Source organism: Ixodes scapularis, unplaced genomic scaffold (assembly GCF_016920785.2).
Source record: "Ixodes scapularis isolate PalLabHiFi unplaced genomic scaffold, ASM1692078v2 PGA_scaffold10__122_contigs__length_95168666, whole genome shotgun sequence".
NCBI classification, from domain to species: Eukaryota; Metazoa; Arthropoda; class Arachnida; order Ixodida; family Ixodidae; genus Ixodes; species Ixodes scapularis.
Window position 1 is genome coordinate 87,827,628 of NW_024609836.1, and position 12,367 is coordinate 87,839,994.

A 12,367-nucleotide genomic window follows, 5' to 3' on the forward strand; every position below is an offset into this window, starting at 1 on the left:
GCCGCCATAACTGTAGTTCGTAGGAGGCAGACGCCAGTTCACATGCAAGGCAGCTCATGCCGTCTCGTGCTGTGCTCGCCCAGATCTCCAGCAGGGTTGTCGCGCGTGCAGAAAGACTACAGCTCCCACGATGCATGTCGGCAGCGGTGGCGTACTCAAACTAGCTGGTGAGATCGGTCTATTCCTTCCGTGCGAACCGTTGCCGCCACGATAGAACCGAACCTCAATTATGTCATCTCTGTGTATTTTGAGCCCATGAAGGCATCCTCTTGATGAAAAGGCAGCGCAGCAGAGACCGGGGATTCCCGCCATGTTTATATTTGGCTGCATATTCTCTTCATCAGAGGCGTCAGTACTAATCGGGAGATGGGAGGGAGCGACATTTTCTTCTCCCATCATGGTATTCTTAACATAAAATATTTGCAATGTCTAAGGGCAATCCCTTTCCCTTTCCCGGTTCCGACGCCACTGCTCTTCGTGGAAGGGCGGCTTCGGTGTCGCCGAAAAGAAACCTGGGATTGATCGGCGCGTAGCTATGTCGATCGAGCGAATGACGGTTAGTTTACTAAAGTCGAGGAAGCATTTCCTTCCCCGACGGTTATTCGAGTCACTGTACGGGTCAGGCGCGAGGCCAAAGTAAGGCTGCCTTCCGCGACTTTTCGCGCACGTTGGATGGTATCGCGGTGATCGGTAGACCCCTTTCCATCCGTTTTGCAGACTTAAAAATCTGGCGCGAAATTCACGTCCAGCAAAGATTTGACATCCGCCTGTCGGGCAGCTGGAACCCAGGCATTCATTAGCGCGCGACGAAGGGCGTGCGCACGCAACGAGAGCAGCAATGCCTTTTGCGGGTTCACCTTCGAAGCATTCCGTAGGATCTCGTGATGAGTATTTCGAAACACTTCCCCGTTGCCAAAAAAGAGTCTGCTGAAACAATTTACACAGACTTTTATACGTGCTGCCCTTACTAAATGTTCTGGGTGCAGGTTTTCTAAACAAAACGCGAAGAGAGAATAACGTGTTCGCAGAAAAAACAAACGCAGGCAACAAGTGTGCTTTACGTCATCGTCCAAAATTTCGGAACCACCCCTCGTGGTTGCGAAATTTTGGACGATAAAGGAACCTGCGCACTCGGCTCGGTCGTACCGCACCGATCACCTGACTTTCCATAACATTCCCTTTTCACGCGCAACTGTTTGTGAATGATACAAAATGTACAAAGATGGCGTAACACTCCAGTGAGTGCCGTGGCGTGGCTCTCCGGGTCCTGCGGGAGATTGGCCTTCGAACTCGGCAGCCCGTTCAGGTCGGCGAAGAGGGCTGTAGCTACACTTAGATGTTTCACGGAGACACCGAGACTCTTGCTAGCGAAAAGGGGTCTCCGTCAAGAAGTACTCATTCGCGTCGCACATTACCGTGTTGACGATGTATAGTGCCTCACGTCAACATACAACCGGCAGAAACCGGGACGTATATTGGTGCTTCGTCCGGTCCCAGGGTAAATTCATTGGTGTCAAAGTAACGTACACTTTATAGGTATTTCCGGTGTTTTTTTTTTTGTTTTTGTATGCCGCGTCCTCGTTCCCGAACTACAAGTGGATTTCCGAAAGCCACAGAAAGGACTTCCGCAATGGCCGCGAAGAACAGGCAACACCTCTTCGTTTACGCCCGCCAGTCCCCGAGCTCGCGCCCAGAGCCATCCTCCAATCGCCTGCGCGGAAGATCAGAAGGCTTTTTTTCCGTATAGGGAGTATTCACTGGCGGCCATTAGCGACGTGCGCGACCGAAAGTGTCGCTGCGGTCGGCCTTCCACGATTGGCCCAAAAGCTGACTATGACGTCGGAAAGGGTATACCATCGACGGAAATAAGAGGAATGAAAGAACTTTAATTTAGACGGTGCTGGCAGTGTTGCTTTGAGAGCGCAATGATTTCAGGCTTCCACCATGCTATTTACAAACACCATCGAACTTGTAGTTCGCAAGGTAATGACGTCACAAGGGGGAACCATAGGAGGGCGCCACCGAAACATCTCGCCGTTCTGACGGCGTGCTTCCACAGTTCTTTCGACACGTGCATTCCGCACCACCAACATTGCCGGTCTTAGCGGCCTATTAACGTGAGCTCGTTCCGACTCCGAGCATGCGCTCTAAACATCGCCCTCAAATATGGCGTCCAGTGAATGCCCCCTATTGGTGGTGTTCACCGGACGCCATATTTCAGGTGGCTGCATGCTCGGGATGAGTTCTTACTAATGGTCTCCCAAGGAAGGCAATCTTGATGGTGTGCAATGTGCGTGTTGCAAGTGTCGTAGAAGCTTGCCGCCAACACGTGCTCAGCAACAGCGAGCTCAACTATGGATGGCCGTGAATACCATCTATTCGCGTCTCCAGCTCGTTGCTCGCCCTCCCTGGCGGAAACCAGAAGCCGGTTCTCCTGCTCAGCGGATAAGGCAAAACTGCTCGCGATCATGGCTCGCAAATTGTCGCTTCCGAATGTGAACAACTCTTCACAGTCCCAATGTAGTGCTGGAGCCAGTACGGGATTGTACCTTAGTAGAGAGTGTTACTATTGCGTATAAACGCAAGCGTTGTGCGTTTGCTTTGAGTTGCGTGATCCACGCATGCGCGTCGTCGCCGTGCTCCAATCTAAGACAGCAATTTTGGGCTCCACTCACGCGCAGTGAGGAACACCCAAACGCGGCGCTTGCGTTCGCTCGTATACTCAATACTAGAACTCCTTATACGGTGTCACCGGTTTCCAACTCCAGCGAAACATGAGGCAGTGAGCAGACGTGCAAGCTTGTAGGCGTTCCTTCTAACTAGAAAGGCTGAAAGTGGCGAAATGACGGCGCGTAAAAAATTAAGAAACTTAATGTACTGAGAAAATTGGTCATAAAAAAAAAAAATCGCTTCTTTTGTTCTTTTGGCTCATTTGGTCCGTTTTCATCGGAAGTTTGTTTTCCTTGGAAGTTTTGCCGATGGCCAAAAGCCGCGACTTTGACAGTACCATATGCCTTACCCACAATGAATGCAATTTTATATGGATCTGTAAGATAAGCTAATATGTTTTCATTGCTTTTATACTAATTTTATTTTAGCACTTGATGATTAAAAATGCTGCAGTTGGCACCAGTCATAATTTGCACACTTTTGATTGCTATAGACGCTTTACAGCAGCTGTGCATGGGCGCCGCCATAACTGAGCTTCAGTTTTTGTTCCCTCTTATTCCGTTCGCCTCACTTCATCATTACCACAGCAGGACAGGTTATTGCCATTTTAGATGCTACTGTGTTCTTGTGCCCAGCATAGGCCCTTGTGAATACCCGTCAACGCCCGCTTCAGTGGCTCGGCATCTCGGTAAGACAAGAGAAGGGCGGCTATGGCGGCTCAATCTAGCGCGTGTGTAAAGCGTCTATACTTGTTCGCGAGTTTGAAATTGGATCGTAAGCAACAAATTATCTTAGAGCCTGAATAACTACGTATTAAAATTATCTTAACTACATTATTATTATTATTAATACCAATTTCGGCAGTGGATCCCCCAATAAACGCCACGATCGCAAAAATACGCCTCTTAACCATAAGAATATTTCCAGAAATGTAGAGAGGAAGAAGAGGACGCCGAAGCGAACGGACTAGTTCCTATCGGCTCCGTCATTTATGGTTAATTTCGCAGTATTAATTTGCGCGATTCAAGGTCTTGTGTATCCCAGTGAGTTTGTGAAGTCGAGAGACGCCAACGGATAACAAAGTTCCCAAAGGTACGCCTTTTTTGCCGAAATAACAGACATTTTCCACCACCGTCGTGCGCGGGGCCGCTAGGCCTAGGTGTGCTCCACGAGCGATAGGCCTAGTCGCTGTCGCTCCTGCCGCGGCTCGCCGTTTCGGCGGCGGCCACTAAGCCCCGAGATGGAGGGGACGTCCGCTCGGGCAACGATCTTCGACTCCCAAATGTGCGTGCAAGTTCAAGGCGAAGATCTTTCACCAGAGGAATTCCACAGCGGCACTGGATGGACGCAAGTGGGGGAACGCATGTCCAGACTACGTCAACGAGACCTTGTCGCGAAGCTCGCCGGCACCGACAACCAAGTAAGCAAGAATGCGAAGGGTAACAAGAACGTTAGAGCCTCGGCCATCAAGGCAGCGAGAATGCCAGCCATGCCGCTGGAGGAAAACAAGATCGTCATCAGACCCCGTGGGGGATTGGACATTACCAAGATTGGCACCACGACCGTCGCCACGGCCATTCTCGCCGCGGCCAAGATTACGACTGAAGAGAACGCATCAGACACCATTTGCCCAAACGCGCTACAAAACATCATGGTAGTCAGCACGCCTAAGGAGGAAAACGCCGTCCGCTACGCGAGAATTCAAACGATATCCATTCAAGACAAGACCTTCGAAGTCAGCGCGTACCGCACGGCGCCGCACGACACCGTGAAGGGCATCATCCGCGGCATCCCTGTCAACGCGAGTGCCGAAGAACTCGACAGCAACATTGTAAACGACAGAAACCCACTCGCCGTAGGAGCCAAAAGAATCGGCAACACGACCACGATCATTGTAGCCTTCGGAGGACCCAAGGTACCGAACTTTGTCCGATACGGTGTCACGCTCATACCGTGCAACCTGTATAGAAAGCAAATAGACGTCTGCCACCAGTGTGGCCGGGTCGGGCATCGCAAGGACGTGTGCCCAACTCCAACCAACCGCATCTGCAGGGGCTGCGGCCAAACAAACCCAAAGGAAGACCACAAATGTACGCCCAAATGCAAACTTTGCGGAGGCGCTCACTTGACCGCCGATAGAGAATGTAAAGCCAAATACAAGGTTCCCTACGTCGTCCGCAAGCGGCAGTGGGAGCGCCGAAAGCAAAACGTCAGCGACTGGCTGCCGTCGGAGAGCAACTTCCCGCTACTCGACGAGCCAGCTGCCCGCAAGTCAAGGACGCCATCGAGAAACCGCGCGCCGTCGAGAAATAGCAGCAGCAGGAGCCAGAGCAGAGACGCGCGACAAACAAAAAGCCAAAGATCAAAGTCGCGCGAGAGAGTCAGTTGGGCCGACGCCGCACGAGGTATCAAGAAGACCAATTCGAACGACAATGCCAAGAAAGAAGACAAAGCTTCAACCAAGGAACGAGAAATCAACGAGGCCCTGAAACAGGAGAACGCGTCCCTGCGAGCCACCATCAACAACCTCACCAAGGAAATAGCGGAGATTCGCAACGTCTTATGCACCATCGAACAGCCAAGATCCTGCCCGAGCGACAACAACAAGGTCGAAGAAGCTACGACAGACGGAGATAAAGCACCGGCACCGAAGAAAAGGGCCTTCGAATTGCGTAAGACCACGAAAAACGTAAGCAGCTGCAGCTCCGGCAGCAGCAGCTCCGGCAGCAGCAACAACAATGTCGAGGCGAAACTCAGCAGCCTCGAGGATATGATCAAATCGATGAAGGAAGCCATCCAAGCCTTCCAAACGGAGAACGTCAACAGACTCAATAACCTGGAAAGGAGCTTGCAACTAACCCTAAGCAACCCAACGTTCGGGCCCCTACAGCAGCAAGTCAACCAAGCGCAGCAACCCGGAGAACTTCGAATAGGACCATCATGGCCTCCAGCTCCACAGGCATAACGATGTGGCAGTGGAACTGCCGCGGCTTAGTCAAGAAAAGGGCAGTTGTCCAGCAACACATTGAGCACGCTGCGCGCAAGCCCGACGTGCTCCTACTCCAAGAAACGCTAACGGAAAAGCCGTCCCTCCCCGGCTACAGGGTGCACGCGGGCCCGTCCGACGGCAGAGGTCTGTGCACCCTGGTCAGGAAGGGTCTCACCTTCGTCGAACATCGACTAAGCAACGTCAGGATCGAACACACGCTCACCGAACTCATACCGACCAAGCAAAGAAAAAACAGCATCTTCATTTTGAATATCTACAGTAACCCATCGCAGAGACTGCAGAGGTTCAAAGCCATTCTTCACAAGGCAAGCACGACGGCCGGCCAGAGCACGCTGGTCGCGTGCGGCGACTTTAATGCTATGGATCCGGCGTGGGGCTACGTCAAGAGTAATGCGAAAGGCAGAAACCTATCCCACGATGCGGCGGAGCTCGACTACACACTCATAACCGACCCGGCTCTCCCAACGAGAATGGGCAACTCCGTGTCCCGAGATACCACCCCTGACCTCACGTTCGTCAAGAACAATGAACCGATCACGATCACGTGGAGGAACACGGGGATGGACCTCGGCAGCGACCACATGATAGTGGAAATCGTCATACCGGAGCAGAGCAGTGCTAATGTCAGGAAACATACGTGGATCGATTGGACCGCATTCAGAGATAACAGAAATCAGGAGGCGGAAGAAGAGACCGAAATTGATGACATCGAAACATGGACCAACAAGATCATTCAGGACGTTCAAAACTCAACCAAGAACATAGAAACAGACCTCGAAACGAACACAATGGACAGCCGACTGGCACACCTCATCGAGGCCAAGCAGTCCATACTCAACAGATGGAAAAAGCTACGCCTCAATCGTAGGCTACGGAAAAAAGTCGCAGAACTTAACAGGACAATCGAGGAATACTGTCGCACGCTATGCGCCCAACAATGGGACGAGATATGCAACGCCGCCGACGGACAGATGCATAACGGGAAAACGTGGAACTTGCTTAGGCATCTGCTCGACAAAACTAAGACTAAGTCACACCAAAGAGACCGACTGGCGAAACTCATCCATCGAGAGGTCACTAAACACGGAGCTGAGCATGTGACGAAGCGCATCAGCGACAGATACCTGCCGACTACTCCAACGGAGTGCCACGGGCCGTACGGGGGGCTACGCAACGAGCGTCTTGACAGAGACATAGACGTAGAGGAGGTTCGCACGGCGCTGCAAGACCTCAACAGCAAGTCGGCGGCCGGACCGGACCGCATCACCAACAAAGCACTCAAGAACCTCGACGACAAATCCATCGAAAGTCTCACGAGCTACTACAACAAATGCTGGAAAACGGGAACGCTGCCGACGCAGTGGAAGAAGGCCAAGACTATCCTGATCCCCAAGCCGGGCAAGCCACCAGACACCGACAACCTCCGACCCATATCGCTCACGTCTTGCATGGGCAAGGTGCTGGAGCACGTCCTGCTCAAGAGGTGGCAGGAATACCTCGAGAAAGAGGACCTCTACCCGGAAACGATCATCGGCTTCAGGCAGCACCTCAGTACCCAAGACGCAATGATTCAACTCAAGCACCAGATCATCGACGGCAACACCAGCGACAACAAAGCGATATTGGGACTCGATCTGCAGAGCGCCTTCGACAAGGTGAAGCACTCGGCGATCCTATGCCAAGTCTCGAAACTCAACATGGGAGAGAGATCATACAAATACATCAAAGATTTTCTCACGGACAGAACTGCCGAGCTCAGAGCGGGGGATCTCCAAGCGCAAGAGAAGAAGCTGGGAAGCACAGGCACACCTCAAGGATCAGTCATCTCGCCGATGCTTTTCAACCTGGTGATGATAGGAGTGGCCGAAAGGCTCGGAAACATCAAGGAAGTTCGACACACGATATACGCGGACGACATAACGCTGTGGGTGGAAGGGGGCAGCGATGCCCACATCGAATCCACTCTACAGGCGGCTGTCGACGCGATCGAAGACCACCTTGACGGAACGGGGCTCAGGTGCTCGCCGAGCAAGTCGGAGCTCCTTGTATACCCGCCCGTCAAGCACCGCAAACCCAAGAGCAGCCCGAGAAACTACGAGGCAATCAAAGTGAAGAGCAGAGAAGGAAACGAGATCCCAAGAGTCACCAAGATCAGAATCTTAGGAATGACGATCGAGACGCACGGCAGAAACGGTGACACTGTCACCCGGCTCATAGCGAAAGCGGCAAACGCCACGAGACTACTCAAGCGAGTCACGACCAAGAAAAGTGGAATGAGGGAAGAGAGCCTGATCAGACTCATCCACTCGTTTGTCATATGCCACGTAGCGTACGTGGCGGCCTACCACAAGTGGAAGAAGAGCGAGAGAAACAAGATAAATATACTCATCCGTAGGGCCTTCAAGACGGCAATGGGACTGTTCGAAACAACGAGCACCAACCGCCTCCTGCAGCTGGGGGTGCACAATACGCTAGAGGAGATAGCGGAAGCCCAACGCAACGCTCAACTCGAAAGACTATCTACGACCAAGGCCGGCCGGAAAATCCTGGACAACCTGGGAGTTGGCTACCAAGGCAGGGAGCGGACGCAGCTCCCCATCCCCGATGAGATCAGGAACAACATCAGAGTGTACTCTATACCGAGGAACATGCACCCGGAGTATAACAAAGGGAGGAGAGCGGCGAGAGCCAGGGCCCTGATAGATCAGCACGCGGCCGACGGACACGCACGCTACGTGGACGCGGCTGAATACGCCAAGCTACACGGTTTCACGACAGTTGTCGTCGACGCGACCGGCACCGTTCGCACGACCGCCAGCACGAGATGCACCAAGGCAGAACAAGCGGAGGAGGTAGCCATCGCCCTGGCCATCGCCGACCGCGACTGCCACACGGTGCTGTGTGACTCGAGGCAGGCGGTGAGGAATTATGCCAAAAGCATGATATCGAAGGAAGCGGTGCGCATACTGCAGTCAACCAAGAACGACGGCGGCAGCAAACAAGTGAGAATCAAATGGTTCCCCGCGCACGCGGGCGTCGGATCGAAACGCCAACCACAACGAGACAGCACATGCCGAGGCGCTAACGGACCGCGCCTCGACCGACTGGCCGCTGTGGTTCAGCACCAAGGACCGAATGACCGACTACAACGAGATAACCAAGGCTTTCCGCCTAGCTCGCAGAACTCTCCCACCACCTTGCTCGGGGCTCAGTCGAGAACAAGCCGTTTTATTTAGACAGCTGCAGACGGGCTCACTCCCCGTTGCTGATGCATAGAATGGATCCCGCGGCGACAGACAAGTGCAGAGTCTGCCGAAGGGCCGGCTTCGCACATATGCTGTGGGATTGTATCAAGTACCCGGAAGAATCAAAGTCTGGGAGCATCCCGCTGCGACTTGAAGCAGCCGCAGGGAGCGATAATCAAGAACAACAACTCTGGGCCGTCCAGCAGGTCATCGGGGCGCTGGCCCGGCAGGGACCCAGCGCCCAGAGGACGATGTAGGCCCCGTCCGGAGCGCGCGCGCAAGCGCGCGTTTTACTGCAGGCTAAAATAAAGTTTACCCACTCCACTCCAGAAATGTATAATTTTGTTTTCGTTTTAGCATATGAAAAACTCCGATATCGTTATCAAGATAGGCGGTCAAACACTGGATGTAATGTGAAGACTTATGCGTCAGGCGTTGCTTTACAAAACACACAAGCACACTCCTGCTGTTGAACTCGGATTCTGTCTTTTTTTTTTTTTTTTGTAGTGAGAACGGCGTTTCTTTGTGCATACGTTTTGTAAATATATATTCTACACTCATCACCCGTGGAAATATTTTGTAAAATTTGAATTGATTTTGTTACTCTCGTGCTGGAAATAATGTTAAATCACTGAGTCGGGGAAGATCGGGAAATGGAGTGCCAGTTCATGAGCAATAGTTAAAGGGAATCCCCGGAAGAATGCCCGACACGTATGTCACACGATCGGTGATATTTTACCCAATTTACAGGAAAAGCTCGTGCGATGATTCCGCAGCACGCTTCGGGTTCGGCACTTCGAAATAGAAGCACACGTCGGAATCGTTCCGAAGAGGAGTCTTGCCACGTGAATACTGCGCTAAAGATGTTTCCTTCTCCGTCTCGTGACCTGCAAACAATTAAAACCATTTTTTTTTGTGTGTTTTAATTTTTGATAGAAACAGGGTAGCTGGACCAGCTTGTTCGTAACAGCGTACATTTTTTTAGAGAGTTTAAAATTACTTTTTTGTCGCTCCGATTGGCTTTGGAAAGAAAATGGCGGCGCGCACACACCGGCTCACGTTCTGACGCAGCGTCAAGACGGCGGTGCTGGCTGCGCAACGGCCCATGCGCGGAGGCTTGGATCCTCGATAAACAAACTCGCGCATGCCCCCTGCCCGCAACGACAAACGCGCTTATTGTAAAGAAAGTATCTGCAGCATCGCCTGAGCGTAAAATGCCGAGTCGCTGAACGCCTCTTACTGCTCGTGCCAGATGCCCTGTAGATGGGCCAAGTATGTCCGTTATTTTGATTGCGGTATGAAAGAAGCCTCGCGGCATCCAGGGAGCTTAATCGAGTCCCCCTCCAACAGGGCTTCTGCAGCTTCGGTGCCCGCTGCAGCTTCATCCACGCCCAGCGCGACCTGGCGGCGCTGCTCGAAGAGATCGGTCGGAGCTCAGCCCACGTGCACCCGATGCCCGAGAACCCGGGCTCCCGCTGCCAGAGCCTCTCCGGGTCGTCCGCGCCGTCTGGATGCTCGTCGCCCGCGATGGCCGTCCCCGCCAAACCGGCCAACTCTAGGAGACAGCGAGGCCGACCGGCTGCCAAGATCCGCGAGCCGCGTCGCAGCGTGGCGCCCTACCACGACGACCGGCCCGTTGCTCGGACCCCGACGCTCCTGGACCGGCCGCTGGAGCCCGGGTTTCGAAAGCGCTGGGGCGTCCACTGGCAGGAACTGCCTCGAAGGAGGCTCCAAGTCTTCGAGAACATGTGTCCTCAGAATTAAGAGCCGCCCTTTTGGACAACTCGCGTCTTAGAGCATACAAAGTGTCCATCTGTCTTAAAATTTTTTTTTGTATTGCTGGAACGCTCGGACGCTTGTGATTGTTTGCGTTGTCGTCTGCTTTAGGACTGCGTGCTACTGTTGAGTGTGGACACGGTGGCATGTATTCGTCCCTGTCCAAGGGATCATCGACGCAAAGTATCACGAGGTGGTATGATTTTTCTTGTATCAAATATGTTGACATGTACAGTCGCAAACTTTTTATGTAATGTTAGTCTGTCGTCTACTTTTGGACCACAAAAACTGTTAGCGTGAAAATAGAAGTTATGCCACATTGCGCGTCTTATTCGGGTCAAAGAAGCGATGTGAATGTGTTCGGGGGATGTACCATTTTTCCTTCTAAGATCCAATGTTTTGCATTACGACTACATGTACAATGATACGATACGTTTGTATACAACCAACTTTCTTATTGTCAGTATGGCATACGTGCCTGTTTACTATTATTTCTTTCGGAAAGCTCAACTTTTGACAATGCACATTACACACTGTCTGCGTTAACAACGAAGATCACTCGTCGGAAGGTGGTGACTTTTACGTAACGATGCGTGGCGCCCAAAGTAGCATGAATTTACGCGAATCACACACGACGGGTCGTTTTAAATCCCATCTCTAAGATGCGGACGTTCTACTGTACGACTCGGCATGTAACGGCCGGAACGACATTTTTTTTTTAAATATTGCTGACACCTGTATTGTAATTGTCTGAGTGACTCGACTATTTATTTCAAGATGGTGTACGGTTATGAACGTTGGTTTGTGCCGTCCGTTTAAAAACGTAAGACATGCTCTTAGCACGCAAGCTGCCTTTGCAGTTTTTTATTGTTGGTGGGAAATATTGACACAGGCGCGTCATGTTTTTACACATGAAATTATAGGTTTTCACACAAGTTTTTTTGTTTCTTTTTGTCAAACTGAGTTATAAATTTGAGCGAAGCAAGCAAAAAAAAAAGTACTCTTATTGAAAGGCGAGTCGAACGATTACGCATCACTGCAAAATCTCAAGATTGTTATTATAACGGTGGAAAACTCAATTTTAGGCGAACTATTAAATAATAGCCCCGATATTTTAAAGCATTAGAGTTAACCACTCGCGCTAAAATGCGTGCAAAAAAAATAATTACTGGTAGAAAAGATTTTATGAACTCATCCCTTTCTATTTTTGTTCTAAAATGAGATACCAGTCGTCATAGTTTTTGCATTGTAACTGGCTTCATTGAAATGGTAAGGTAGCCTTTTCAAGTGCAAAGGATCGGACGAAGTCGGATTGTGTCAAGTTTTGTTCACCTCAACCGAGTGTTTGCACAATTTATTGATCTCGTAGAACTGTTCACTTGCTGACAACGCATGAATGTGCCAACCGAGTGCAGTTCTTTCTTAAATTTTATTGAGCTTCAACTTGAGATTCGCCCTCGATATTTATTTCTCGCATCACCCGAGACTGATCGAAATAAAATGCTCTGACGTCGGCGAGCGCTGGCCTTCTTGAAGTGTGCCAAAGTGCCTCGTGTATAGAAAGCTTTGGCGAAATAAAATGTTTTCTCAGAGCCACGCAGCCGAGGGCTTTACAGCCTAGTCGACAAAGTGCAGCTCAATACCGAACTCTGATACCGAAAGACGG

At 51.4% G+C, this 12,367-nt stretch overlaps 1 protein-coding gene and 1 pseudogene across 1 annotated transcript; both read left to right on the forward strand.

The window, feature by feature from the left end:
- The first annotated feature begins 3,619 nt into the window (after positions 1 to 3,619).
- Positions 3,620 to 5,652, forward strand: LOC115314131. Its single transcript, XM_029973194.4, has one exon. The coding sequence runs from the start codon at positions 3,911 to 3,913 to the stop codon at positions 5,633 to 5,635; it is 1,725 nt and encodes a 574-aa protein (XP_029829054.3). The 5' UTR covers positions 3,620 to 3,910; the 3' UTR covers positions 5,636 to 5,652.
- Positions 5,653 to 7,347: 1,695 nt separating this feature from the next.
- Positions 7,348 to 9,182, forward strand: LOC120836513 (annotated as a pseudogene).
- Positions 9,183 to 12,367: the final 3,185 nt, after the last annotated feature.

Bases quoted from the DNA above. Each gene is read 5' to 3' on its own strand.
- LOC115314131 (XM_029973194.4), top strand. From the start codon at position 3,911: ATGGAGGGGACGTCCGCTCGGGCAACGATCTTCGACTCCCAAATGTGC.